This window comes from Lasiodiplodia theobromae, assembly GCF_012971845.1.
Source record: "Lasiodiplodia theobromae strain AM2As chromosome Unknown scaffold_46, whole genome shotgun sequence".
Taxonomy (NCBI): Eukaryota; Fungi; Ascomycota; class Dothideomycetes; order Botryosphaeriales; family Botryosphaeriaceae; genus Lasiodiplodia; species Lasiodiplodia theobromae.
This window is the reverse complement of record NW_023336526.1, coordinates 201281-229220: the sequence shown is the minus strand read 5'-3', so window position 1 is coordinate 229220 and position 27940 is coordinate 201281. Positions and strand designations below refer to the sequence as shown.

General features: G+C 56.5%; 9 protein-coding genes across 9 annotated transcripts; 3 read left to right on the top strand and 6 right to left on the bottom strand.

The window, feature by feature from the left end:
- Nucleotides 1-11: 11 nt before the first annotated feature.
- LTHEOB_11274 (Ochratoxin a non-ribosomal peptide synthetase protein) lies at nucleotides 12-3659 on the bottom strand (the record flags this gene model as incomplete). Its single annotated transcript, XM_035508012.1, has 6 exons — nucleotides 12-528; nucleotides 610-721; nucleotides 774-950; nucleotides 1006-2756; nucleotides 2808-3467; nucleotides 3523-3659. The coding sequence occupies 6 exons, from the start codon at nucleotides 3657-3659 to the stop codon at nucleotides 12-14; spliced, it is 3354 nt and encodes a 1117-aa protein (XP_035366655.1).
- A 522-nt stretch (nucleotides 3660-4181) lies between these two features.
- LTHEOB_11273 (Ncs1 nucleoside transporter) lies at nucleotides 4182-5961 on the top strand (the record flags this gene model as incomplete). Its single annotated transcript, XM_035508011.1, has 4 exons — nucleotides 4182-4365; nucleotides 4427-4900; nucleotides 4950-5439; nucleotides 5499-5961. 4 exons carry the CDS (start codon nucleotides 4182-4184, stop codon nucleotides 5959-5961), a joined length of 1611 nt encoding a protein of 536 aa, XP_035366654.1.
- A 1270-nt stretch (nucleotides 5962-7231) lies between these two features.
- Nucleotides 7232-8577, bottom strand: LTHEOB_11272 (Fungal specific transcription factor domain protein; the record flags this gene model as incomplete). The annotated part of the gene is made up of 2 exons (XM_035508010.1): nucleotides 7232-7865; nucleotides 7946-8577. 2 exons carry the CDS (start codon nucleotides 8575-8577, stop codon nucleotides 7232-7234), a joined length of 1266 nt encoding a protein of 421 aa, XP_035366653.1.
- A 692-nt stretch (nucleotides 8578-9269) lies between these two features.
- On the top strand, nucleotides 9270-13162 carry LTHEOB_11271 (Hsp90-like protein; the record flags this gene model as incomplete). The annotated part of the gene is made up of 3 exons (XM_035508009.1): nucleotides 9270-9316; nucleotides 9377-12325; nucleotides 12385-13162. 3 exons carry the CDS (start codon nucleotides 9270-9272, stop codon nucleotides 13160-13162), a joined length of 3774 nt encoding a protein of 1257 aa, XP_035366652.1.
- Nucleotides 13163-14640: 1478 nt separating this feature from the next.
- Nucleotides 14641-16312, bottom strand: LTHEOB_11270 (Amidohydrolase 1; the record flags this gene model as incomplete). Its single annotated transcript, XM_035508008.1, has 2 exons — nucleotides 14641-16209; nucleotides 16265-16312. The coding sequence occupies 2 exons, from the start codon at nucleotides 16310-16312 to the stop codon at nucleotides 14641-14643; spliced, it is 1617 nt and encodes a 538-aa protein (XP_035366651.1).
- A 527-nt stretch (nucleotides 16313-16839) lies between these two features.
- LTHEOB_11269 (N-carbamoyl-d-amino acid hydrolase protein) lies at nucleotides 16840-18636 on the top strand (the record flags this gene model as incomplete). Its single annotated transcript, XM_035508006.1, has 2 exons — nucleotides 16840-17159; nucleotides 17217-18636. 2 exons carry the CDS (start codon nucleotides 16840-16842, stop codon nucleotides 18634-18636), a joined length of 1740 nt encoding a protein of 579 aa, XP_035366650.1.
- Nucleotides 18637-18881: 245 nt separating this feature from the next.
- Nucleotides 18882-19805, bottom strand: LTHEOB_11268 (uncharacterized protein; the record flags this gene model as incomplete). The annotated part of the gene is made up of 1 exon (XM_035508005.1): nucleotides 18882-19805. The coding sequence occupies one exon, from the start codon at nucleotides 19803-19805 to the stop codon at nucleotides 18882-18884; it is 924 nt and encodes a 307-aa protein (XP_035366649.1).
- A 594-nt stretch (nucleotides 19806-20399) lies between these two features.
- Nucleotides 20400-22652, bottom strand: LTHEOB_11267 (Zinc finger UBP-type protein; the record flags this gene model as incomplete). The annotated part of the gene is made up of 2 exons (XM_035508004.1): nucleotides 20400-21701; nucleotides 21762-22652. The coding sequence occupies 2 exons, from the start codon at nucleotides 22650-22652 to the stop codon at nucleotides 20400-20402; spliced, it is 2193 nt and encodes a 730-aa protein (XP_035366648.1).
- Nucleotides 22653-26547: 3895 nt separating this feature from the next.
- LTHEOB_11266 (GPI mannosyltransferase 2-like protein) lies at nucleotides 26548-27569 on the bottom strand (the record flags this gene model as incomplete). Its single annotated transcript, XM_035508003.1, has 3 exons — nucleotides 26548-26574; nucleotides 26636-27087; nucleotides 27227-27569. 3 exons carry the CDS (start codon nucleotides 27567-27569, stop codon nucleotides 26548-26550), a joined length of 822 nt encoding a protein of 273 aa, XP_035366647.1.
- Nucleotides 27570-27940: the final 371 nt, after the last annotated feature.

The window sequence follows — 27940 nt, the reverse complement described above, 5'->3', positions numbered from 1 at the left end:
TCAATAAGAATCTAGACGAACCCTTCGTCGATCCATCTCTTCAACCACAACCTCACCATCTCCACATCTACAGGTCTCGCTTCGCGCACGCTCGAGGTCGCAAACTCAACACCCTCGCCATTTTTGCCTCTACTCTCTGTCTCAGCGTCGGAACCCTCCAACCCCGCCCCAGCCATCTCTTGGAAGAAACCGAGGAGCTTCAGTCCTGGGACCTCTCCGGACCGCCCTTCCTCGTCGGCCGCCTTTTCGAGCATCGCCACCCACTCGTGCATGCTAACCGTTTGGAAAGGTTGGGTGGAGGCAGAAGTGGAGGGGGCTGCCGCGGCGAGGGCAGACAGGAAGGTTGACCATGAGATGGTGGACGGGTTGACGAGGTTGTGGACGGTGTAGGTGGAGTGGCTGGCGGCCGATAGAGCGGAGGCGATGCTGGACGCACAGATGTCGACGGGGAGCCAGTTGACGGATGTCGAAGGCAGAGAGGGCAGAGCGTGCAGGTGTTTGAGGCCGGTGGAGATCATGATGGGCCACCTGGTTCATGACGTTAGTCAAAATCGTGCTCTTGAGGGAATCTAAGCGGGTAATGAGAAGTGGGTGGGGAACGAAGCGTACATTTCAGTGCTGTTCCACACGCCGAGCGAAGAGTGACCGCAGAGCTGGCCGACGCGGAAGAGCTTGACCGGCGCTGAGAGGGCGGTTGCGTAGTGTTGGGTTATTTTCTCCACTATTACCGGGTGAGTTTGAATTCGTCCATCATTACTTTGGGACTGACTGACCTATGAATTTGCTCTGTGCATAGCCAGTGCTGAGTGCCATTAGCGGATCGTTGGAGACCGGTGCTTCTGGTATCAGCTGGCCGGCGGCGGCCTGGCCCATACAGGCGGCAACACTGCTCATAAAGGAGAATGTCTTTTGCGTGCCAGTGCGGCAGAACGACAACAGATTCATGGTTCCTGAAACAGCATCAGTCTGAGGGTGAAATGAACATCGTGCTGATCTTAGACTTACCGCGCAAGCAGTCTTCTTCGAACATCTCAACGCGTTGGTTGAAGTCCATCTTCCAAGCATTGTGAATCACCGTTGAAACTTCCTTCAGAAGTCGGTCATATTCGTTGGAAGCCAAACCAAGTTTCTCATCCTTCATGTCGTATGGAACTGCACAGATCTTACTGCTCGTGTAGATCTCTTTCGCGTAGCCTCTTTTCCGCAGCGCTTCCTGGAGTTTTGCCTGCGGATCCTGGCCGCGAATGGCGCAGTACACCCTTTTGACGCTTGGTCTCCGAACGAATTCTTCCAGCAAAGCATTGCCCAGAGCTCCGCTCGCGCCGGTCAGGTAAATGACTTCGCCTTCTGTGTTCTGCGGGACCGGGGACTGAGGTTGGGTAAGTCCAAGGGAGTCAATGACGCCCTTGTACTCCTCGATCTTCGTCATGATCCATGAAAGCCTCTCCTTTTCCGCATCAACAGCCTCCGAGTCTGACTTCGTCGTTGTCAGATAGCCGTGGAGCTTCTTCAACGACGAATACTCAAAGATGAACATGAGCGGGAAGGCGCCGAATCTCTTAACGAGCCTCGACCGGAGCCTTACGGCACACTGAGAATCGAGCCCCAGATGGTAGAAGCTCGTTTCCGGCTCGACGTCCGCAACCTCCTTCCGGCACACTTCAGCCACGCAACTCCTGATGAAGTCGATATCGGACAACGCGCCGTCCGCACCGTCTACAAGCCCGCCATCATCCTGCACGCTGCTGCATCCTTGCAGATGCCGTTCGTACATGGCCTCCACTCGCTCTCCAAAGAGCCTCCACGCCTCCTTCCGCCGCACGTTCCCCTTGGGCGTGACGGGCAAGCTCTCGCCCGGGTCCAGGATCAGCAGCAAAGCGCGGTCGATCTGCGAGTGGCGCGCGGTCTCGTCGTTGCACCTCCGCACCGCCTCCCACACCCTCTCCTCGACGGCAGCAGCATCTAACTGCTGAACCGGAGCGGCCACCTCCACCACTGCCGCAGTACAAGGCTTGCCGCTCCCGAAGACGGCCGCCTTCGCAATGACTCCGGCGCCGCGCTCCTCCAGCGCCGTCTGCAGCGCGGCCGCGTGCGTCTTCTCGCCGTTGTCGTGCACGAGCACGTCGTCGGCGCGGCCGAGCAGCTCGAAGGAGCCGCTCCCCGGCGGGCCGACCTCGACGAACAGGTCGCCGGTGCGGTAGGGGTCGGGCGCGTCGGGGCTGAGCCAGAGCTCGGCGGCCAGCTCGAAGCCCTTGTGCACGACGCACTCGAAGAGACGGTCGCCATCGCCGCCATCGCTGCTGCCGGCATCACCACCACCCAGGGGCTCCATCCGCACGAACGGCGATTCCGGGTACAGGTTGCGCACGCGGTAGCAGTGCGGGTTGTCGCGCGTGTGCGGGATGGTGCGGAAGGGGGGCCCGATCTCGGTCGAGCCGTACGTCGTCTTGACGTTGGCGCCCAGCGCCGTCAGCTTGGCCAGCAGCGTCGGCGAGAGCGGCGCGCCGCCGGGCTGGAGGACCTTGAGCGCTGTGAGCGGCGTGAAGTCGTTGGTCGTCGCCGAGATGTAGGCGTAGAGGTCGTCGATGACGCTGGGCGCGCAGTGCAGGCAGTCGGCCGGACGGCCCAGCGCGGCGAGGGCCTGGAAGGCGGAGAGGATGGCGCTGGGGGCCGGCGGCCAGTTGGCGGGCGGGAGAGTGGTGGGGAGGCCGTTGGGGAGGCCGCTGAGGGCGATGGAGACGCCGGCGATGTGGAATCTTGAAAGGTGTGAACAGAGGACGATGGACCTGGTTAAGACACAAACTTACAGCGGGAAGCAGAGGTACCAGTTTTCCACGACAAAGTCTGGAAATAGCCGGTACATCCTCGCAATGAGGCATAGGCTCCTATTCGTGTGTATGATGGGCTTGGGCAGGCCTGTTGATCCAGATGAGTGGATGATCATGGCCTGAAGTTCCCATTCTTCTTCGGCGAAGAAACCCTCGACGTCTTCTTCTGCTGGACGTTCCAGGCTTTCCAGCTCTTTCAATGTAAGCAGTGAGACGCATGGCAAAGGGACGCCCTCAGCAGAGAGAATGGCCGCGTTGCTTTCGTCAGCGATTATTCCGACGGCATCACAGACTTTCAGCAAATGATCTCGCGCAGTAGGGGCATTCTTGTTGCTCAGTAGCAGGATGCGGATGTGGAGTTTGACAAGTGCGATCTGCGTAACTAGATAGTTGATGGTGTTGCCGGTGCCTAGAAGAGCAATCGTGGGCTGCTGTGAGCGCTCGTTCGCCGCGTCGATCTCGGCCCGCAACTTGACTGAATAGTGCGCAGCTGCAGTGGTGACGAGTTCATGGAACGTGGCCCAGTCAATCGTGTCAAACGACTCCCCGGCCGGATGCAAGAATGCTGCTTGCGATGGCTGGGTGGTTGCGTTGTGCTTAACCAATGCGGCTAGGCTCGTGAGCTCCGGGTTGGCGAACCTGATTGGCGTGAGCATGACAGACCCTCCGTGATGTAGAGATTTAAGCCGCGGACCTCTTGCTGTGCGGGTGACCATGCAAATTCCATAGTTTCTTAATCCTTTCATCAGCTTGGTCTGGGGGAAGAACGCTGGCGTCTGTGATAGAAGGCACGGGCTCTGCCGCAAGATCGGACAATGCAACAGGCGCCATGATGAGATGATGAATGGAAGATACGAGCAAGCGCGTTGAGAGATGAAAACGCGCCTCTATTTACAACCCCGGAATGGCGTCAGGCTGCACTGCCGGCTCGCAATAGAGAAAGTAGCAACTACACCTTGCTCAGAAACACTACTGGCCAACTCGGAATTTGACCGATCGAAACACTAAACAGCATCTCCGCATCTCCATAATCTACGTGTTTGCCCTTCTTTAACAGCTGATACGCAGTTGATAGTTATCTCTCGGCTTATCGCCCGGCTACCCGTGTTGGCGGCAGAAGCGATAGGCCAACCCTTGCCACACCAACGCCAAGTGAGCAGTAGCGGTATCCACGTCCGAGCCCGCCCGGCACTGTACTTGGGTGCTCAGCAAAGAGTCCCGCGATAATGTCGATAAGGCCTAGAGCTTGTAATCAATGGTCAAAAAGTTGCGAATGCCTTGCTCGCTGAATTGCTCTATCCACCCACTGTCACCCCTTCAATTCTCCACCGGAGCGACAGACTGACAGCGAAAATGGGGCTCCGCAAGCGCCTCGAACTGTACTCGGACAACCCTGAGCTTGGATCCGAGGCAGAAGGTCCTGTGTCGAACAAGGATCTTGACCCTGTCCCTCTAGGATCACCAGAACGAACATGGACTTGGCCCAGTCTGCTGGGATTCTGGATTGCTGAGGCCTTTTCCATTTCCATGTATCAAGGTGAGTGACTCGAGGAGAGCCTACGTGAGAATTCAGACAGTCTGACAAAAAAGCAAAACAGTCTCATCAACATCCGTTTCCAAAGGCTTGAATCCAGGTCTCGCCATTGTCGCCGTCCTCATCGGGCACGCCTTGGTATGCATTCCCGCCATGCTGGATGGCTACGTCGGTAGCGTCTTTGGAATCAACTTCCCCGTCTTTACACGCGCCAGCTGGGGCATGCGAGGTTCGTACTTCGCCGTCTTCGTGCGCGGAGTCGTCGCCTGCATCTGGTTTGGAACCCAGTCCTTCCAGGGTGGTCAGTGTCTTCAGATCATGATCTCAGCAATCTGGCCAAGCTTTAACAGCTTTCCCAACCACTTGCCTGAGAGCGCCCATGTCACGAGTGCCGAACTTCTGTGCTTCTTTCTGTTCATCATCGTCCAGCTACCGCTGCTGTGGCTGCATGTATCAAGTCTCCGGTACATGTTCATGGCCAAGACGATTGTGATGCCGATATTTGGCTTGACTCTGTTCATCTGGGCTCTTGTTGCTGGTGAGTACCATCCGTGCCAAATGCTTTGCTTCTGCTAATTTAGCCCTAGCTCACGGCTTCGGTCCTACGTTTTCGAAGCCTACGCACATAAAGGACGGCACGCCGGCCGCTGTCGTCTTCTTACAATGCGTGACAACCGCCATCGGCCCCAAGGCGACGCTGGCGCTCAACATGCCCGACTTTACAAGATACGCCAAATACCCGCGCCAAGTCTTCTGGACACAGGCTGTTGGCCTCATAGTACTCGTCACCATGTGTGGTGTCCTCGGTGCCACAGTGTCGTCTGCGGCTGAGGTCATTTACGGAGAAGTGACGTGGAATCCGCTGGAAGTGGCCGTACTCTGGAACAATCGCGCCGCCCAGTTTTTCGCCGGCCTGTGCTGGGCCTTCGCCGTCATTGGAACAAACATTTCGGCAAACAGCGTCTCCTTCTCGAATGACTTGGCGCTGTGGTTCCCTAAATATATTAACAACCGCCGCGGAGCTTACATATGCGCCATCCTTGGGATATGCGCCGTTCCCTGGAACATTCAGTACAAGTATGCACAACTCCTATAGAGACTCTTCGCATAGCTCTGGCTAACAGCATCGCTCACAGTGCCAAGTCTTTCTCCTCGTTCCTTGGCGGCTACTCGCTATTTCTTGGTGCCATTGCTGGCATTATTTGCGTGGATTTCTGGATTTGCCGTTCGCGTCGCCTCTCGGTCACGTCCCTCTACAATACTCGTGGTACCCATTGGTATACTGGCGGGGTAAACTTTCGTGCTGTGATTGCTTTTGTCTGCGGTATCGCACCAAATATGCCTGGTTTGGCAGCTGCCTGCGGCCAGAGCGGAGTTCCGAAAGGTGCCACGTACCTCTACAGTTTGAGCTGGTTGGTGAGCACTCTTGTTGCAGGCTTTGTCTACTGGGCAGGTTGGAAGATTAAGCCATTCCCAATTGACGAGAAGAGAGAGCTATACATCGAGGGCAGCGAGGCGGAAATATACGCGCCGGAGGAGACCAATTCCGTGACCGGCAAAGCACCGGATGCAAAAATCTCCACGGGACCTGGGGTGTAGGTATTCTATAAGCAAGCAAATATATGTAATGAAACGGCTAGGCCAGATCCAAGACTCGTCTGAGGATTGTAGAAATCTTTTGTCATGGCTGACGCAACAGACTGCATCGCAGTCAAAGTCAAATTTCTCCTCGGCAATCTCCACCGGCAATCTCAGATTAGCGGAGTTTAGTCCGAAGAGCTAGTTACCTAGCTGACCAGCCGGCCGGTTTACGGAAGAGATCCGAGTTGCTCACACGTGGGTATGCACGGGCAAGCGGCAGAAGGGTGGCGAAGAAAGCCCGAAGCCCACCCGAAAATTGGTGAGTCCCGATTAATGTTTTCCATCACTTTGAAACACTGCGGACGAGTGTCAAATTCGGTATGGCCTGAATCATTCAGGGACCTGTTCCTGAACCCCAAAGAGGAAGATGGCAGTATCCACCGTTTGTAGGATCCAGTGCAAGATCGACGACAACCCATGAGACGCACGACCGTGGGTTACCGAGGCACTGTCCGCGGAGGGGCCAGTGACAAGGGGTCGCCCAACAGTATTGCATTGCACAATGCGTAGAACCCAAGCATTAAAATCCGGCAGTGTCATTGGTTTATGAAAGCTGAGGATGCGGCCGGAGACAGCTCCACAAGCTGACTCAATCCAGCGACGTACATGGCATCCAATCGCAGGAGACTGAGGTTCAGCATATTGCAGCTTCTTGATTTGATCCTGAGGAGGCTGCGCCATCTGTTGAGTAGAGCAAGAGATTCCCGAGCATCTGGTTCGGTCAAAGACGAGGCGAAAAGCAACACCATGAAGTTACTGGCGATTGCGAAATTCACACGTGAATCTATCCCTGAATCAGTCGAGTCCTCAACCATCAAGCAAGGGACATACAAGAAGGCCAAAACGCCTCGAGATGGTGTGTTTCCAGTCCTGTGGCGAAGTCATACATCTCGCGCGCCACGCTGATGGCGCCTGTCCGTAATGCAGCTCTTGCTTCCGGAGATGCCTCCGAAATCTGGGGTCTCAGAAGGGCGCGGAATATACTAATCTTAGCTGTAATGTAGGCAAGACGAAGGCTGCCATTGCCATCTAGGTCTTGCGACGCAAGTGTTCGTGAAGGCTGAGCTGCAATGAGCGGACGCGCTTGAGACCACTCCGCAAGAGCTATTCGGAGCGGCTTCGCTGCGTCGAAAGTCGCTTCCAATGATCTGGAAAGATGGCGCGTGGCTCTGAGAGAACTACTCAAGCGTCAAAACTCGATATACGAACCCAGGCTCGAGGAGTGTCCTTACAACAGATTCGACTGTATCTGGGCAACGATCTGCGTGAGAGATACCAAATGTAGGAAGTGTTCACAGAGAACGGATTGAGTGGGAGAATCTGAACTGTCAAAGTCGTCCTGACTCAGGGGCTCAACATCCCAGTCATCCATCTGAATATGCGAACTCCGTCCGAAGTTTAGGCTAAGCCACTTGTCCTGGACGTATACCGCCCATGCAAGACGTCGTCTGAGCCTTCTCTCCCAGTGCGGGATAGACCAGTTCGAAGGATCAATGTTGAGCCCCAGCGTTTGGGCCAGAGCGAATATCTCGGCCATCATGGTCCACTTAAAAGGGGTGTCGGCCACGTGTCGATTTGTTGGTCGCCGCTGCACAAGGAGCAAAAGGGTCTGAACTACGGACAAGGATGGGGTGTGATATTGAGGGAGTGCAGATTGCCAGGCCAGCTGGAACAGATCGTCTGAAGACGGAGGCTTGTAGACCTCAACGCAGAGTCTGTCATCAAAGACACAAAACGGCAGCGCATGACCGTAGATTGCAGCCAATAGGCAAGTGGGAATAGTGCTGGGATCGCAATCCATAGTTCGAACAATGCGCTCGTACGACAGGACTGGAAAGTATGGCTGGACATAGCGGAAGAACCTGCAGAATGAGCTGTGGCGTCCCCAAGATTTCAATGCACGTGGCCACCCGGAGAATGGGGACTATTCCACCCTACTCACAATCTAATGAGCCTCTTCCCCACGGCATCCTCTACCATTCCTGTGACCTCGGCTCGGATAGCGGACACGCTCTTGCCAAAGTCGCCTGGTTGTGCTTTGCTGGCCAGGGAGTTGTCTTGCACCATGAACTGCACCGGCACGCCGTCACTCAATCCCACATTCCTTATGCTCAGCTGCTGGAAGGAACACTGGTCGTTGGTGTCAAAGCGGTAGAGACGCAAGAGATAGGGATCCGCCTCGCCGCTCAGGCCGACGATCTGCGCATTGTGACTGGATCCGGCATCCAGCGATGGGGGCTCATGAGAAGGATCGGGCGCGGAGTCAGAGGCGAGGGGTGGGGCTAGCTCTGGGGGACTCCTGTGCGGTCGCGAGGAATCGGGAGAGGCGGCGACAGGCGAGACGGCGGCGTCGGTGTGGGCGAGGTCAATGTCGGTGTCGTGGTCTGGGTTGCACCTCCTGCGCTTGGCGGGATTCTCGAGGAAAGTGCATGGCCGGCCGTAGCGGCTGCACAGCTCGCACGGCGGGGCGGCGGCGAGCAGACAGGCGGCTCGCTTGTAGCGGCAGAAGTCACAGGGGCGCTTGCTCCGGCTCTTGTAGGGGCGAGCGCGGTCGTCGGACTGCTGGTCGGCCATGAAGGGCCAGCATGGCGCGGGGCAGATGGGCGATGGTGTTGGTTCAGTGGTGGACTGGATATTACCGGCGGCGATAAGAAGGCACGGCCCCCGGACGCGGCCATGACTCGCAGCCGACCAGCACGGCCAGCAAGCGGCCAGCGAACGTGGGGAGCAGCCGGCGCCGAACAGCCGTTCAGGCACAAGGATGCTCCCGTACACACTCCGGCCTGCTTGCCGCCGCAGTTGCGCACTCCGCCGCCTGAGTCGCGGTCATCAGCACAGTCGGCCCGCGCAGCAGTGCAATGCAGGGCCTGCCGGTTGCACAAACTGCTGCGAGAGAAGGGGGGACGCTTCCGGGGACTGCGAGACATGTGCTCGCAACGTCTGCTAGGTAACGTTAGCACATTTCGGCGGCGGCCCGTGGCGCGCTGGCGCCGCCACGCTGACGTTGCCCGCCTCGGCAGTTTGACGAGCACCGATGCGAGAAATCTGCTCCGGCGAGGCTCGATCGGGGGCGGCTTCGAGACTGCGTCGTTGCCGGCCGGGGGGTCGTTCGCCGGCCCACCGCCAACGGCCTAACGCCCGGCTGAGCACACACTGAAGAAGACTAAACCGCCGACCTTTGCGCAACTGCCTGCTCCTCTGCGCCACCCCGAATCCTTCCTGAGCCTCTCTGCAACCCTCTTGATGCACGCAGAGCAGCCAGCGCCATGTCTGCCGTATATCCGGAGGCGGCCAGAGAACGGGACCTGCACAGGTGCGTGACGTTTTGATCAACACCTGGGGCAGCCGATCAACGCTAATGATGCCCATACAGGTACTACCAGCCCTGGCTCGATGCCCAGAGCCTCGTAAATGTCAACAACCAGGGCGCCAGCCTCGCCCTCACCTACAAGGGCTTTCGCGCCCAGCCCTCGCGCGACAAGGCCCTCACGGCCTTCGCCCAGCTGGCTGCCCTGCGCCTGGGCGTGCGCCGCGCCATGGTGTCTCTCGTTGACGCGCAACAGCAGTACATTCTTGCCGAAGCCACCAAGACCCTCTCGCTAATTGACGACCTCCGCCATGGCCCCGGCGACAGCATCTGGCTCGGCCAGACCGTCATTGCGCGACACGACGGCGTTGAAGAGAACCTCTTCGGCTCGAGGTACACTGCCACAGACGAAGACGGAAGCACCTACACCGGCGAGGGTCTCGTCATCCCCGACCTGCGCTTCGACGACCGCTTCAAGGATCGCGACTACGTCAAGTCCGAACCCGCCGTCCGTTTCTACGCAGGAGTTCCTATCAGAACCAAGGCTGGCCACCGCATTGGCGCATATTCCGTGTCCGACGAGAATCCTCGCCCTGGTCTGACCGTCGACGAGTTCAAGTTCATGCAGGACGTGGCCACCACTGTGATGGAACATTTGGAAATGGCAAAGGACAGGGATGATAGGAATAAGGGAGAGAGAATGGTGCGAGGGCTGGCCGACTTCATCGAGGGTGTGACGATAGAACCGGACAGTCCTGAACCGGCGCACCTCAGCCCGACAACTGCATCGAATCCGTCCGACGAGATCTTTGGAAGCAGCTCCATAATGCGCACCCCCTCATTCCGTAGCCACTCGTCCACGCTGAAGAGGCAGACTGAGAACTCGCGCATTGAGGACAAGGAATTCCCCAAGCCTGTTCGCGGTCCGTCGTTCTCCTCGTCGACCTTGCCAGCGAGCATGGCGAAACCCGACAGAGCTGAGCCCGAGGATGACGTTGGTAACGTTTTCTACCGAGCAGCGAACATAATTCGTGCAAGTACATCGGCAGATGGTGTCGTTTTCTTCACGACTTTCTCGAGCGACATCCAAACTTCTCCAAACGACCCTCCTAGTGGCCTTGCCGACCCAAGTGATGATTCGCAGACCTCTGATAGTGGACCGCCTTCAAGCTCAGGTGATCAAAGGCTTCCTCGGAGGTCTAGAAAGTCGCCTGGGTCTGTCTCAAGCATATCCAAGGAAACCGTCGCTGCCATGGAAGGAGAGCAGAACGCCCGTTTGGACAAGATTTGCGAAGTAGTGGGGCTGTCTTTAGATCCCTATACCATGAGGGAAGAACCACTCACCGAGAAAAGTTTCAATTTCTCAGAACGCAGCATGGAACGTTACATCAAAAGATTTCCCCACGGCAAATTCTTCAGCTTCACAGACCAAGGAGCAGGTATCTCGTCAGATGAAAAATCAGACCCTGAGCACATGCAGGCAAGCCGTGGCGCAGGCTCAACTGCAGAGTACCCTAAAAAGACGAAAAAGAAAGAGAAGCTGATCCCTACCGAGCTGCTGAAAGTTTTGCCCGGCATTAGAAGCTTGATTTTCCTGCCCATGTGGGATCCGACCGTCGAACGATGGGTTGCCGGCGCTTTCATCTGGACGTCAACGGCTGGCCGTTTGATGAGCCCGGACAATGAGTTGCCTTACCTGAAGGCATTTGGCAACAGCATCATGAGCGAAGTTGCTAGAGTCAATGCACAAAGGGCAGACCGGGCAAAGACGACATTTATTGCCTCGATCAGCCACGAACTGCGCTCACCCCTTCATGGAATTCTAGGAAGTGTTGAGTTCTTGCACGAAACTGCAAGCACAACATATCAGGCATCGCTTTTCACGTCCATTGAAATCTGCGGCAAGACTTTGCTGGACACTATCGATCACGTCCTCGACTATGCCAAAATCAACAAGCTGGGGAGAACTCATAAGAGGAAAAAGCACGAAACTCGCCATAAGCACATCCCTAATGGAACCGACAACTCAGTCATGGGGGTTACCACCGAATTCGACCTTAGTGCGCTTGTCGAGGAAGTGGTTGAGGCCGTTTGTGCTGGAGATGCGTTCAAGAAGGCCCATGCCGGAGCATTCCATGATTCAGGCCCAGCAATCAAAGCATTTCGCTCGACGTCTGACGCGTTTGTCAAAGACTCTGTGGACGTCACGCCAACCAGCGAAGGCAGAGTTACGATTCTCCTCAACGTGCATCCTACTGGCGGGTGGAACGTCAAGACGCAGCCTGGAGCTTTGCGGCGGATCGTCATGAACCTCTTAGGAAATGCCCTCAAATATACCACTTCTGGACACGTCACTGTGAACTTGTCAGCATCAAGGAGTATCGATCCGACGCGACTTGAAGCTCATCTCCGCATTGTGGACACCGGGATTGGAATGTCTGTCGAATACCAAAGGACACGCCTATTCTCGCCATTTTCCCAGGAGGATCCTTTCGCCGTTGGCACCGGATTGGGACTCAGCATCGTTCGACAGATCATAGATTCGCTTGGCGGAACGATAGACGTGAAAAGCACCAAAAATGTCGGCACTGAAGTGGACGTCTTTCTCACATTGCCCCTATCAGGGCATCAAGCAAAGGATCCGGAGAGCACTATCATGCCTGCCACCATTTCGACGAGAGGTATGAGCACCTGTCTTCTCATCCCTGAGGTCTCTAGGCACCTAGACCCTACTGGAGACGACAATCGCCTTATCGCCTCCTTCCGAGATACCTGCTATAACTGGTTTGAGATGGATGTCATTGAATCTACGACGATGCAAGGCATTGATGCAGACATATATTTTGTGACCGAACCGTCTTTGGTGGATAAATTGTTCGAGTTTCATGCAAGCAAGAGTGGCACCGCGCCTCTGGTGATAGTGTGCAGGAATCCGAGCGAGGAAATTGCATTGAAGGCCAGAGAAGATCATCGACTGCAGGCCCTTGGGCGGCATGTTAATGTAGTTTCACAACCGTAAGTTTTCACCCCCTGTCATAGACTGGCGTGATGGGCTTGGAGCTGACAGGTGCCAGATGTGGTCCACGCAAACTTGCAAGGATAATAATGGGTTGCTTAAAGCACATCGAAGACGCGAGGTCTAAACCGCCAGTCGGCCGAGCGATCTCAGCGCCAGCAGTTCTACATGACCAAGAGGCCAGCTACCAATCTGACGAGTCACCTCCCGTACCTCATCGCAACTTGGCGATTCGCAGTATGAGTGGGAGCGAGGAAGATTCCGGTCTTGAGGTCCCAGAAAGATCACTTCTGAGAGATGCTATCACCACTTCTTCTGCCAGCTCCGCTACCGCTATCGCACCGACTCCGTCTGAAAACGCGCTCAACCGCGACCCTAGTTCGATTGAGAATCCGCATCTGCGGATCCTTGTCGTCGATGATAACCCCATCAACTTGCAGCTCTTGGTCATGTTCATGAAGAAGCATAAATTTGCCTATACCGAGGCTACAAACGGCCTCGAGGCATTTGAACGTTACAAGGATGCCACGACAACAATCAAATCCCCTTCGTACAACCCTTCAAGTACGCGCAAGAGCTTCGACTTCGTTCTCATGGATATCTCGATGCCTGTCATGGATGGCCTTGCAAGCACTCGAGAGATTCGGAGATATGAGCATGAGAAAGGAGTTATGCCAGCCAAAATTGTGGCATTGACTGGTCTGGCGTCTGCTCAAGCTCAGGAAGAGGCAATGGGCAGTGGTATCGATGACTACCTTCCTAAGCCGGTCAAATTTGCCGAGCTCAAAAAATTGGTCGAGAAGAAGAGAGCAAAATTATTGAGTGGAGAGACATGATGTTGAGAGTTGCCGTTAACTTGAAAATTATTCACCCTCATATTCTTACAGGGTCTGTTCTAGATTTCTCACTTACATAAAACGAAGGGAAGCTGACAAGCCAGCTGCCGGGTCGTATCTGCGTCCTGGGTGCTGCTGATTGCCTCCTTGCGTCTTTTTCATCTTTACCATTCTGATGTTTTCATTTTATCGGCATGGTTTTGGGAACTATCTTTAATTGCGGTGTCTTTGCGTGGCGATTTCTATGACGCTTGTGGCCTTTGCATAATGGCTATTTCTTCTCTTGACTGTCTCCTTGGGTGCGAGCCAAGTCAATCTGTCCCCACATCCTTATCCCACTCTTTTCCTGTGGTTCGGGTGTGTGACATGCAAGTCGCCGCATATTATTTCCTTTCTCTGCCGAGGAGTTTCTTGTTAATCTGTTACTCATTTAATGTTTCTGGGAGTTTTTCCGGCTTTGGATTATCACAATCGGTCGATGGTGGAAGTCCAGCATGAGGTGATGAGAACGATGATGACGGCGGTGGTGATATTTTGGAAGACGTCATGAAGGGGGATCAGACCAGAATGCATAGCTTAGACAACAGACTGCGCGCGTTTAGATCTCAAACACCGTCCCATCCATTCCCAGTCATGGGATTCGATTGGCGGCAAATTGAAAATTGCTTAGCGGGGCCAGGTCCGTCTTGAGACCTGACCTTTCCATATCTCTGTCCTCTGCTCTTGATTTTGTTGTTTCATTGACGGTGCTGGTTTGGCACCATTGGTGTGGTTGTGCACCAAGACGATCCAGCTGAGGAAGTTCTCGTATGTCTTAACATGCGGTCGTCCCTCCGGTCCCTGGAAACGAGACCCGCTGGAGCTGATTCCGAAGGCTGTGGCGATGCAGTTAGATCACTCTGCTTTCGGACACAAGTAATACTTGCAGTGTCACCCGTTGTTGGCATTGGATTCCATTTCCTATTGCATTGCACGCTAATATCCGCTACTGAACGCCTATATAAAATCGAGTCAAGGCGGTGGAAAGGAAAAGGCCGGTATTGGATATTTTAAACATTCCTCAGGGTCGTCAAGGTTGTCTTGAAGTATTCAACGTGAAACCACACATAATTCGGCTTAATAGAGTAAGAAGTGTCCAGGCCTTTTAAGCCAATTCTCGACTACGACTCGGAATAAGTCTGGCCACTTTTGTACCAGATTCGCAATGACTTTATAGAGGATGCTGTTATTGACGTTATGTACGACTACGGCGAATACTGCCACTGCTAGAAGCAAGCAGTGCTCGGTACTAAATCACGAGCCATCTTCACAGCTTTACAACACAAACAACAGCAAGAGGCAGAAGTTCCGAAATGTCTATCTAGACTCATGAACCTACAGAAGACTTCTCTTGTCTTAGCCATATCATTCTTTCTTAACCACATGGACTTTCCCATCAAAGCCCAAAATCACAATTCTCAATCTAAATCGAAGCCCTACTAATCCAACGCCGGTGCCGTTCTCCCCCCTTCCATGGCCACCCTGACCTTCCCACCGGGCCTAAACTCATTGACCCACTCGTCCCGCGGCTTGCTCAGGGTGCTCTTCCCGCGCTTCAGAAAGTCGCCGAAGCCCTTCTCGCCGACGACGCCGCCGTTGTCCCTGTCCCACACGACCTTGCCCCGCAGGATCGTGTAGCGGGGCCAGTTGGAGAAGCGCATGCCCTCGAAGGGCGTGTAGTCGATGTCGTGGTGCAGCATGGCGTTCGTCAGCGCGAACGGCTCCATCGTCGTGGACGACTCGGAGCCCTTCGCGGCGGCACCGGCACCGCCCATGGCCGAACCGCTCGGCACCTGCGAAGGGGTGGGGTACCAGATGACCAGATCGGCGTCGAATCCGGGAGCGATGGCGCCTTTGCGGTCGCCCAGGCCGTACAGCTTGGCCGGATTCGCGGCCGTCAGCTCGACGAACTTGGGGGGCGAGACGCGGCCCGTCAGCACGCCGCCCTCGAAGAGGGTTGGCATGCGTGTCTCGAGGCCTGGAAGGCCGTTGGGCACCTTGTCGTAGTGCATGGAGCCGTCGGTTGGGGAGAGGCCGAGCTTCTTGCCGCAGGGGTGGTCGTACTTGGAGGGCGCGTGGTCCGAGGAGAAGGTGGTGAAGGTGCCGTTGACCAGGCCGGCCCACATGGCGTCCAGGTCCATGCGGTCGGCACGCAGCGGCGGGCTGCAGATGTGCTTCGCGCCGGAGAAGGGGTCGTCGTCGTGGGACTTCAGTGCGTCCGAGGTGAGGTAAAGGTAGTGCGGGCACGTCTCTGCGTGGATGGGCAGCAGGCGTGTCTGGGCGGCGCGGACGTGTGACGCGGCGGTGCGGCTGGACATGTGCACGATCAGGATGGGGATGTCGATGAGCTCCGAGAGGGCGATGATGCGGTAGGTAGCCTCGTCCTCGGCGATTGACGGCCGGCTGACAGCGTGGTAATAAGGGGCAGTGAGGTTCTGCTCGGCCAGGCGGTCGGTGATCCAGGATATCATGTCGCTGTTCTCAGCGTGCACCATGGTCGTCATGCCCAGTGCACGCGTGCTCATCATGATGTCGAGGATCTCGCGGTCGCCTAGCTTCAAGGGCTCGTAAGTCATGTAAATCTTGACCGAGCTGATGCCGTCTTTGACCAGGACAGGCAGTTCCTCGTCCACGATCTTCTTGGTTGGATTGGTGAGAATGAGATGGAATCCGTAGTCGCAATAGGACTGGCCACGTGCCCTGTTGTGGTATTCGTCCACGACAGGGTAAAGGGACTCATCCTTGCGGCTCTGAGAGGCAAATGCCAGGACGGTCGTGGTGCCACCCGCAATGGCTGAACGGGATCCGGTCTCGAAATTGTCACCAGTGGGAGAATTGTCCTGGTGAAGATGCACGTGCGAGTCGACGCCTCCCGGAGTCACGAATGCACCCTGGGCATCGATGATGGAAGCGGCGGAGAACAGAGAGGTCAGGCTCTGTCCGAGAAGTAGAATCTTGCCATCCCGGATGGCAATCTCTTGCTGAGGGAGGACATCTGAAGCCGTGACCTGGCAGGCGAGTCAGATTTAACTCGAGATGACTTGGGAGTCTTCAGCTACCCACCACAGTAGCGTTCACAATGAGGAGGTCGATGTCAACCTTTGCAATCATCTTTGGCTGGTGGGCAAGATTTGGGCTGCCTGTAGCAGCTGATGCAGGGGAGCGGACACATGTTAGTATAGACAGCGACAGCGCAGCGCCCGATGGTCGCGCCGGGGAGCGTGTCTGAATGCATGGTGTTGGTCGTAACGAGTGGTGGAGCGGGCAGGCGCGATAAGCAGATAGGCCATGCTATCGCTCGGGCAAGCGTCGCCCTGGCCGAAGGCTGCCCGGCATCACCAACCGCACCCCTCAAACGTGCCTTATCGGCTATCATGGACCGCGCCGCTGGGTCGATCCCGAGACTGAAACTAGTGATCGACGCTGCCCGGCGCGGGGTCGTCGGCTGGTTCGTGATAGCTCCACGACTGTGTCCATTCCCGCGCCTATCGTGAGCCACCTACTTGCCGCCGTGTTGTCTTCTGCCACGAGTTACCGAGAAGACCCGCTGAAAAAAAGTTGCAGAAGCCGCTACCTATATGTCTTAGAGAGCCCTGCATCTATCGTCAATTCACGCGCAACTGACCAACACCATCACCATGCCTCGCGTAATCCGCCTTGCCGCGGCCCAGATGGGCGCCACCCACTACAAGGACTCGCGGTCCAAAACCCTCGACCGCATGCTCGCCCTGCTGGACTCAGCAGCGGCCAAAGGTGCCAAGTCGGTGCTCTTCCCGGAGACGGCGTTCACCACCTTCTTTCCACGTCACCTGATCACCGACCCGGTCGAGTTGGACTCCTTCTTCGAGCATGGCGACATCACCACGCAGGCGCAGACAAAGCCGCTGTTTGACCGGGCGCGCGAACTGGGCGTCGACGTGGCCGTAGGCTTCGCCGAGAAGACGGACGAGGGCGAGACGTTCAATGCCTGCATCTACTACCACGCCCAGACAGGCTCGGTGCTGTCCAAATACAGAAAGGTCCATCTGCCCGGTGACTTCGAGCCCTTCGCCGATCCCGAAGCCACGAACCAGCTGGAGAAGCGCTACTTCAAGCCGGGCGACCTTGGCTTCAACGCCTTCCGCGTGCCGGGCCTGGTCGAATCGCCCCCGGAGCGCGGCGACCCCATTTTCGGCATGATGATCTGCAACGACCGCCGCTGGGCCGAGAGCTGGCGGGTGCTGGGTCTGCAGGGCGTCGAGGTCGTGTACTGCGGCTACAACACGGCCGGCTTCGCGCCGCACCTGTGGGGGTCGGACAAGGCCATGGACCCGGAGGAGGCCCGCCGCAAGGCCCTGTTCCACCACAAGCTCGTCATGCAGGCCCACAGCTACACCAACGCCTGCTTCTCCGTCAGCGCCGCCCGCTGCGGCCTGGACGACGGCCGCTACGACTTGATCGGCGGCAGCTGCATCACCGGTCCCGAAGGCGAGCTGCTGGCCGAGGCGACGACCCCAGACCAAGACGAAGTCATCATCGCCGACTGTGATCTCGATGCCTGCCGGCCGGGCAAGGAGCGGACATTCGACTTCGACCGCCACCGCCGCGTTGAGCACTATGCTCGCATCACCAACCAAACCGGCGTCGTCGAGCCTCCCAAGCTCTCTGGCGAGCCAAATGGCGTTACAACAAACGGCACCTCCACTGACAAGAAGATCCGCATCCTCCTCGTCAACCCCAACAGCACCAAATCCATGACCGACGCCTGCGTAGCCATGTGCCAGACCCAGCTACCCCCCGACGTCACCGTAACGGGCTTCACCTCGCCGCGGCCCGCGCCGTCCGCCGTCGAGGGCAACTTCGACAACGTCATGTCGTCGGCAGCAGCCGCCCGCGCCGTGCTGCCGCTCGCCGCCACGCACGACGCCGTGCTGGTCGCGTGCTACTCGGACCACGCGCTGATCCGCATGCTGCGCGAGGAGCTACCACATCAACCCGTCGTCGGCATCATGGAGTCGTCGCTGTACTTCGCCGCGCGCGCCCTCGGCGGCCGCTTCGGCGTCGTCGCCGTCAGCCCGCGCTCGCGCGTCATGCACGAGGACGCCGTGCGCCACTACGGCCTCGACGGCTTCTGCGCCGGCGTCGCCAGCTGCGACCTCACCGTGCTCGACCTGCACGAGAAGAGCCAGGACGAGGTCGTCGCCCGCATGTGCGAGGTCGCGAGGGACCTGGTGGCCAGGGGCGCCGACGTCTTGACGCTGGGCTGCGCCGGCATGACGCCCCTCAAGGCCGCCGTCGAGGAGGCCGTGGGCGAGGATGTGCAGGTCATCGATGGCGTCTTGGCCGGCGTGCAGCACTTGTCCGGCCTGGTCCGCATGGGCGGGAGGACGGCCAAGAGCGGCGTGTACCGGAGCTCGGCGGCTGGACGGAAAGCAAGAGGCCAGGACTGGATATGAGAGAGACTGGGATGCGGGACGGGATGAGGCCGAGATGTTCAGAAAAAGCATTCAGCTTGGATTCTGCTATATACCACATACTATAGCGTAAGATTTACTGGGTAGGTTTAACCTATATGTGACATTTGTAAGCCCAATATTATAGACAACGCCCTCGCGCCCCCAATTATGGATTACTTTCATAGCTGATGATTGGGTATATCATATCGTGCTCAGATACAACGTGATGCCATAAACAACGTAAATCACTGAAGGGATGCAAAGACAACACTGAGAAGGAGACCGGTGCACAGCCACTTGCCATATCCGCCCTGGAACTGGGCACCAGCCCCAGAAGTTGAGGAAGACGCTGCTGCGCTCGCGCTCGCGCTCGCGCTCGAGGATGCAGAAGAGCCTCCCGAGCTTGCCGCGCCGGACGTAGCCGAAGCGGACGTCTCGGCCGGGCCGGTCGAGGTTCTCGTCCCGGAGACTTCGCTCACCGACACGAAGGTTCCGGAGGCCAAGCTCGCATCCGACGACGATGCGGCGGTTCCGTTGGCGGCGGTGGCCGTCGGGGTCGTGGTCAGCACCGGGGTCATGGGCTCGGTCGGCAGGACGATGCTGGCCGTCTCCGTCGCCGCAGCAGAGATCAAGCTGCTCCAGAAGGACGGATCATACGTGGTGGTGCTCACCGACGAAGATGCCGGAGCGTCCGTGTTCTCTTGCGCATTTCGCTTCTTGAGGTTGCTGCTGTCACCGTCTTTCACCGCGAAGCGATCCGCCCAATCCAGATCTCCGACGAAGCCTTCACCATCCCAACACTCAAGCTGGACATAGACATCCTTATCTTCCTTCGGCCCGCCGAACACGCACGTGTAGAAGTCGCTCGATTGGTAATCGCTGACGAGAAGGCGGTCAGGCTTGACGTTGCAGTAAGCAGCGCAGGAAGAGGGCCCTTCGGAAGTGAGGTGTACGGTCGTGAAGTTAACGACCGGACTGTCGCAACATTCCGCGAAGAGCGGAGCAGCGCGGGATCCGTAAGGGGGCGTGATGCAGGTGAAAGATTGGGGATCGAAGCTGGTGGGAGGGTAAGGCAGAGGTTCGTGAAGAGCTGGGTTTACGCCACAGTCGGGCGGGGGTGAGGCGGCCGTTGGGTGTGGCTGGGATAGCTTGGCTGGGTACTGGTCCATGATGGCGGGTGCAACTCCAGAGAACTGGTTCTTGGGGCCCGAATGTGTACGACCTTTCCGTGAGTTTTTATGGTGGAGAGAGGAGTGAGGAGCTCGTGAAGCTGTGCCAGGCAGCTATAATAACAACTAGAGCTAGGCTAAAAGAGGAAGGTCACAAGTGACGTCACGCTATGGATACGAGCCAGTTGCAGCTGCGAATGAACAACACCAATCACGGTGCCAAGACAAACTCATCCAGTGCGATCATGCCATCAAATACTCTTGTTACAGATATCCCTGTGGGCCCATCCTTGGCTGGGCAGTTGACGACAAATGACGCCATTCGCCCGCCTCTTCACGTCGCTGTCTTGGCTCACGACCGCCATATGGATTCTGTATCAGTATCCATGCAGTGCTGACGTCGACACCGCCAAAGAACAGATACAACATCATGTTGAGAGCAATGCAGTATCCACGACTACGTTGTAATACTATCTCTAAACCTACGCAATAACCAGCGAATGCAATCAAAATCAATGGGGGGTATAAAGCTGTCGTCCATGTCCCATGCCGACCGTCTGAGTCCGAGTCTCGTCAGAACAATGCGCAACCTCATCATTTTCTGCCCTTCCCTTTCCTCCGCTTCCCCCTTTCCTCTGGGGTAGCGCCAACCTCGACCCTTCCTTCTCTGACCTCATCCTCGTTCAGCCCCCCTTCAGCGCCTTCTTCACCCAACTCTCTGAGCTTCTCTTGCCCGGAGATGAAGAAGCTCAAATCCCGATTCTGCTCCTCGAGATCCCTCTTCTCCGCCTCGAGGGCCTTGTTCCTCTCTTCCACCTCGGCGAACTTGGCATCGAGGTGTTTGATTCGCTGCATCAGCGCCCCGCTGACGCTCTTCTCCTCCTGAAACTGCTTCGTCATCGAGCGCGCCAGCTCATCAGATTTCGTCGCACGTGTCGTTAGGCGCTGGACGTCCTTCTCCAACGAAGCAATAGTAGCCTTCGCGTCCTTGTGCTGCGTCTGCAACTCACGAAGCTGCTGCGCGATGGCCGTCGCCGCCGCGGCCGCCTCCTCGGCCGCAGCCGATGCTTTGGCAGCCTTGTCGACCGCGCGTTCGACTTGTTCCTCGAAATACAGTCGCTGGCTGTCGAGCTGGCTGGTCAGCAGGTACGCGTACTCGGCGCCCATGTTGTCCAGCTTCTCGCGCGGCACCGTGTCGGCGCCCATGCCCGTCATACTGTTGTTAGGATGCTGCGAATTAGCGTGCGCGGCGGGCAGGTCGACGAGCTTGCCGTCGGCCTTGTTCTGGATGAGCCGGTGCACGTAGCCATCGCCAGCGTAGTCCCACACATGCTGCGTTGCGATGTCCATGGCATAGCTGTGGCTCGTGGCCTCGTAGTGCTGGAAGGCGTGGGCGGAATCGTACCGCCCGCAGCCGATGTTGCCGCAGATCAAGCATATCCAGAGGTTCGACGACGTGCCGCACACCGAGCACTCGTTCTCGGGGCCCTCACCGTCAGACGCATATCCGCGGGCGATCAGGGAGTCATTTTGCGTGTACCGGCAAACGGGGCATCCACTGCCGCGCCATTTTTCCAGGCACGCGCAGTGGAAGACGTGCTGACAGAGGATCGTCAGGAGTCCAGTAGTCTCGTCCATGCGTTCCAAGCACACAGGGCATGTAGGTAGCTCCACCAGCGATGAGGTAGGTGGCGGGAGAGGCTTTGTGCTCAATGACGCTAGTGAGCCAGAGTCAACTGCAGATGAAGAACCCGCGGGGATGGGTGCCGATGGGGTCGGTCTAGCGGAAGGGGTGAAGGGGTCATTGTTCATGTTAGGGAAGCTTGAAGGGTCGTTGTCTCCTCCAGATGGTTGGAACTCAATTGATTTGACAAAGACAACATGACAGTTCTCAGGCTGTGGACTCGATGTTAGTTCGATGGGTGCCAGGCCCGGGACACGCAGAGTCAAACGTACCTCCATGCTATTGAACAGCTTTCCGTTCCACTCCTTCCGCCATAGCCTAGCCTTCTTAGCTTCCCTGAACTTCATCAAAACCATGTACTTATTGGCGCGACCCGTTCTAATCAGCCTGAAGTGACTGACGTCTTCTCTCGTCTGCTCTCCGACATAGCCCAGAAAATCAGACGGCGTCATGTACGATGGCACTGCCAGAATGCACAAGGTAGTGCAATCCTCTTCGTTGAAGGTCTGCTTCTCGCCATCGTTTCCCACCCCGCCACCGTCCGAGCCAGCGCTCGAAGCCGTGTCATCGTAGAGACCAGGCGTCTCCTGGGCATCGCGGTACAGGTGCACCACCCCCCACCCCACCTCTGTGTTCTTCGGGTCGGCCGGGATGAATTTGCCTTTGGTTGCCAGGCCAGAGCCTGCCGCGCGCGCAGTATTGCCCACGGACTTGCCGCGAGCTCCAGCGTCGTCCTTCGGAGCGGCCCGCGCTTCCTCCATGTCGATGCTCTGGATCGACACGCGGTCGAAGCGCCAGTCCTTCGTCGCTGTTGCCGCAGTGCTGCCCGCGGGCTTCTTTGGGGGGAGGTAAAGCGCCTCGCTACCGGGGGCGCTGCTGTCGAGATGGCTGTTCCTGCGTTCGCTGTACGAGGGCCTCTGCGTCACGGCTGGCCGGTTGTTGCTGAGGTCGACGCTGTAGGCCGTCTTGCTGCGGCGTACGTTCTTGCGCGAGCGGGGCGGCGACGCCCAGGAGGAAATGCGGTGCACAGGGAGGTCGCTGGCGAATATATCGGTGCCAGGCGGCGGAACGAAGAGCGGTTCAACGTCTGCAACGGCGGCGTGGGGTTTTGGCGGGTGAGGGTACAATTCAAAGGCCAGGTGGTAAAAGTAAGAGGGCGGCATCAGGCCGGGTAGAAGGTCGTGTATGCAGGATCGAGCATTATCGGGCAAGGAAGCTTGCGGCTGGGTGTTGAGAAATTGTTGCTTCTGCGTTTGTTCTGGAAGGCCGCGGCTTCTCGGAGCTTCGACCAGTTGCGTGTGCCAAGACTACGCCCCGCCGCTTCCAAAGTAGCTTTGCAAACACTACTGTTTTTTTCAGGGTTTGAAATTTATTTCTGCTATATATCGATTCCCTTCCGTCTATAGTACCTGCTGCAGAAGTAAGATGTGGTAAGAGATGCTTGGGATTGCCTAAGCTCTCCAGGTACCAGGAGGCGATGAAACAGACCGTTACGAAAAGAAAGCAAAAGTAGACAGGTCGTGGTTGTGTAGCAGACAAATGGCTCTCTCCAGTTGAGTGTGAGACGAGATCACGGGCAGTTTAGTTACTCCGGTCAAGCATCATTTAAAATTTCTAGAGACATGTTGCTCATAATGGCATCCGCCGATCTCTCTCCGCCGTGACGATCAACATTCTTGAAAATGTAGTGACTCCCTACAGACCAGACAACATCCTTAATTGGATAACAAGGGCCGTTTGTGGTGAGCTCAAGCATCTAGTTCCATATGTGGCTGTTCCAGGTAATCCATGAAGTCTCCACCAACCGTTGCCTCCTTCCCAGTCAGCCTGGACATGAAAATCCCCCTCGCCGAATCGCTTGTGTTTTCGCACGTGTCGCTCTTGATGCATACATTTCGATCACAGCAGGTGCCCACTGCGCAGATTTCGCGGGCCGAGCAATCTGAGTTGGAGTCGCAGCCACGCAGGCCCCCGCATGCAATATTCCCATCAAGGCAGAAGCCGGTCCCGTCAACCGCACTGCCACAGATACACGTACTATCGCCTTCCAAGCAGGAGCTGAACTTCCCACATGAGGACCCCGTGCAACTCGCGGTGCTGCAAACCCCGTTCTGGCACGCTCCGCTGGAACACTGGTACCGGTTCAGTATTATCGACGAGGATTCGTTGAGAAGGAACATACTTTGTGCCCGCATTTACCGCAATTTTTCGCATCTGTTTGGAGATTCACACACCCATTTCCTGCATCAGGACAAACGTCTGGCGTTGGCGGAGCGCACGTCTGCTTCGTCGGAGTCGACGTGGGACAGATTGTTCGACCCTCGACCGCTGTACAAGTCACTGTAGCCGTTGTTGTGGTGACATTCAATGTAGAAGTCCTTATCCGGGCCGCCGATCTCCGTGACGAGGTGGAAGTCTCAGAGTCGCCCCATGATAACGTAACCAACGTGAAGTCGATGGAAGTCGTAGACGCTGGACCAGAGGAGTTGAAGGTACTGGAACGTTGCCAGTCGGCGGTGGTCTTTCTATTAGGATGTTGGCTAGTGGCGTGTTTGGTCCTTGGAAAGGATGATGTTGAGGAGTTAGGCCGGATTAGGGATGGAGTGATTGTGGATGCCGACATTCTAGAAGCTGGGGTGTGGAAATTACTACTGTTCCCATGCAGGGGAGTAACAGTGACAGTCTTGGTGGTAGTCTGCTTCAGTAATTAGCCCAGCATGCTATGCCTCGCTTTGGGCGTATCAATTTCACCATGGCTTTCTCTGTTATTGTGGCTGGCGGGAAACCGGCACAAGAGCATACTTCCGCGTACCTCTCGACGTCGCATGGCCACGCGTACCATGGTACAGACTTTCCGGGAAGCTCATCCTGCCTCTTGTCGAGAGAGGCGCTGGCATTTGGAAATGATGTGATGGTTGTTGTCAAAGTCCTCTTCAACTTAGCCGTGGAACAGGTTGGGTTGTGCATTCAACTCACACCACGCCGCCCATAGTGATGGTATCGGTCATGAAACTAGAACAGTCCGAAGGTCGCACATCCGAGACGATGGAATAGGCGCTGGTCCCGGTGACAGCCTGGGCACAATTGTCGACGTCTCCGCACCGTTTCATCCGCACCTGTCTCCCATGAAGTGCACCAAAGGCGAAGTGAGCGAACCATAGCAAGGAAGTCACCGAAGCAACCATCATGCCACCGAAACACAGCTTGTCAGTTGAACGAATAGAGTTGAAGGGAGAGACTGTCCCCAGACTCCGATCCCGCTATCACAAGTCATTTTATATCCCAGAGACCCTGCAGTCTCATTAGCGGGAGCAGACCTTACAGAGTGATGATGTTGCGCAAATGATTCCATTCACAGACATCTATGTTGCTGGGCGTTGCTTGCAATGGTCTGGATGGTGGAGCTAACGCGTGTAGAGCCTCCTGACAGGAATCACGTACCTTGCAGGGGCCATCTCCACGACTTTGAGAAGGGATGGGGCGAACATGGCTTTCAGGGTGTCAGCGGGACCTTTTCCAGTCGCAAAACGCTGAGAAACTCTTTCTCTCTACGTAAACCTTAAGAGAAGACACCAGAGGTTCCTTACGGCATCAACGCTGACGAGAACTGCCAGCAATTGGGGCCTGGAATTCCACTCGTGACGCCATCTTATTGCAATAACCTTCAAAGCATGTTTTATTACGTGGTACGATGGCCAACCCATGCAGTCACCACAGACTAGGGAAACGTGCGGTTCGCTGCGTGGGGTGATCTTCTTCATGACAGGAAAAGTTCAGCTCAAGAGTTCCCGGCCCTCGTTGTCCCCTCCTTGCTGAGCATGGCTTGGCGAGGTGGTTTCTAGCAGAATCCTTCTGTGTTACATCTCTACCTTTTCCCCCCGCAAATTTCTCACGCAGAATCCGAAACGAAACACATTGGCGGCCATCCAACGGTGTAACACGAGTAGTGTGTAACTTGTCACTGCAACAAGTGAATCCGATGTCATTGGCAAGCAGAACTTTGTTGCACGAATTCAGAAGGTTGAGACAAGACTTTGCATGCGTGCCTTGCAGCTGTATGCAGGCACCATGTAGACGGTAACGCACTCCATTCGCTTATCTGAGATGACCTGGATTCTGATTAGTGGACAGCGGGGATGACTGTTCGGAAGCCTATTCGCTGAAAGGATTGAGGCGCCCGCAGAGCTCGCTCATATTTCTAGATAGTTGCACTTCCTTGCTTATAGCAGCACTAGTGGATAGCTTTGGATGGGGTGGTAGCGTCCTTCATGGTGGACGAAGATCCGTCTTATATCATGCTGCAACAGGGACAGGTGCGCCCGATTTTCTGAGGTGAGTAAGCACCTCGGACGGCGCGGACAATAAAAACCTCCAGCATGAGATTTCTTGCCGCCGAGTCAATCTGCGCTTGTCGTCGGATCTTGACGGAAAACATGTCGGATGCTCCGGAAGCCGAAGAACTGTGGATCCAGGTCACGCAGGAGGCAAGAAGCTTGCAAACAGAGCCCCTTGCACAATTGCGTAGATCATCATCAATCGAACAATGGACTTGCACGTATGCTTTGACGCGAAAGCAATCTTAAGTGGATCGCTCACGTAGTCCATACCAGAAGCGATCCCAAGATACCATATAGGGTATCCTGATGATATGCGATTGACGATCTGGACATGGAAGTTTGTCGCGGCTAGCATTGCAAGGGCGAGCTGGGGGATGCCGAAGGCCACTAGAAGGTGAGGCGTTTCGGTTCGTAGGGAAACCTGCTCGGTCGAGAGCAGCTCGGCCGTTCCGGAACGAACGGAGAATCTGCTTGGAAATCAATCGTCAATCGCTAAATGAAAACCTGGCAGCGAGGATATTTTAAGTTTCTAAACATACCGACGAATGACTCGAAGAGCAGAGCATGCCATAATCCATAGAGTAGGGGCAGCTAGCAGAAATAGCGGAATATTGGATAGCGTCCAATAACGCAAGAAGCCCACGTTCCTTTATGTTGTTAGGAAAGGATATGTATAAGGAAACCAACCTACCAATAATGATGTTGTACCCAAGTATAAATGCTAGGTGGTAACTTTGCACACCACGGCCTGGCATGGTCCTGGTCTGCGTGAGCCGAAGTTTGTTGGGTCGAATGCGCGGCAGACCTACCAAGGTACAGTATTGCTGATACGCCACCAACTGAGGGATGATTAAGCCGCTAGCAACCATAAATCCCGCCAGAATGGCGCCGGTGAGCCTCACAAACGTGTCAACAATCGCGCGGTTCGGGCCAAGGAGCCCAGGCAGAGACCGGAAAACATCATAGAGCAGAATGAGGCCACTGAGTAAACCGTTGGTGCGCACCATTGTGGCAAGGCCAAAACAGAGTCCTGAAGCAAGTATGCAGAGGAAATACGCAGCATGTCCATTGAGCCGCACGCGAGCGTAGGCGTAGCACAGCATTCCTGAGAAATTCAGCAGCGAGAATAGCGCCTCTCCGTAAGGCGCGCTGAGAAACAGGCCGGCGGGAGAAAGCACGTGGAGGGTGGCAGTCAAAAACGCGGTCTTGCGCAGAGTTGGGCCAGGGAACAGCAGGGTAGCCAGCTGGTACAGCACCAACACTGAAAGCAGGTGTGAGACATTAGAAAGGATAACGCCAGACCAGGCAAGCGTGGCCAAATGATCACCCGCAAGAGGTAGAACTGGCAGTGAGTAAGCATCCTTCCGGACGGAACAGGCAAAGAGAGCGAGCAGGCATACTCTTGGCGGTGTTGGCCATCAGGTGGCTGAAGGCCCAGCTGAAAGCCCATTCCTGCTCGTGCTGGTAGCCACGTTCGGCGGCGGCGGTGAAATAAATGGCATCCCAACGGACAAGCTTGCTGACGAGGCGCTCGCCGGGCGTCGCAGACCACGGCACCGAAGTGGTCACCAGCGCGGAGGCAGCAGCATCCTGGCCCAGCAGAAGCGTCGTCGACGTGTCATAGCCAGGGCCAGGGCTGGCGAAGGCCGTAAGCAGCAGGAGCGCCTTCCAGGCCGCGAAAACGATTACGAGCGCGCTGAACGGACGATCGAGCGGGCGACTGTAAACGTCCGAACGAGCCATTTTCCGGGCGGTGGGACAGGGAGGAGGTGGCACTTGGTCGTCACGCGGAGGGGCGTCATAGGGGGAGCTTCTATGAGCTTGGAGGAGCGGGACGGCGCGGGTCCGAGGCAGCGCAACCTGGGAGCGCGAGCCACAGCGCCGGCGGTTTCGCGTACGTTCTGGGGGAAGGGGCGCTGTTCTGCGGCGCACGTGACGGATCCTGGACAGATATTTTGGGCGCAACACTCCGTGCGCAGCGAGTGCAAGGTGCCGCGTTTCCGTGGTCCGATCGAGCCAATGCGTCAGATCCCTCCGCTGGCGGCGAGAGGCGTCTGCGGCTCCACCAGGCCCGCAAGTCGTGGCTGGCAGGCAGCGACAACCACGCTGGCGAG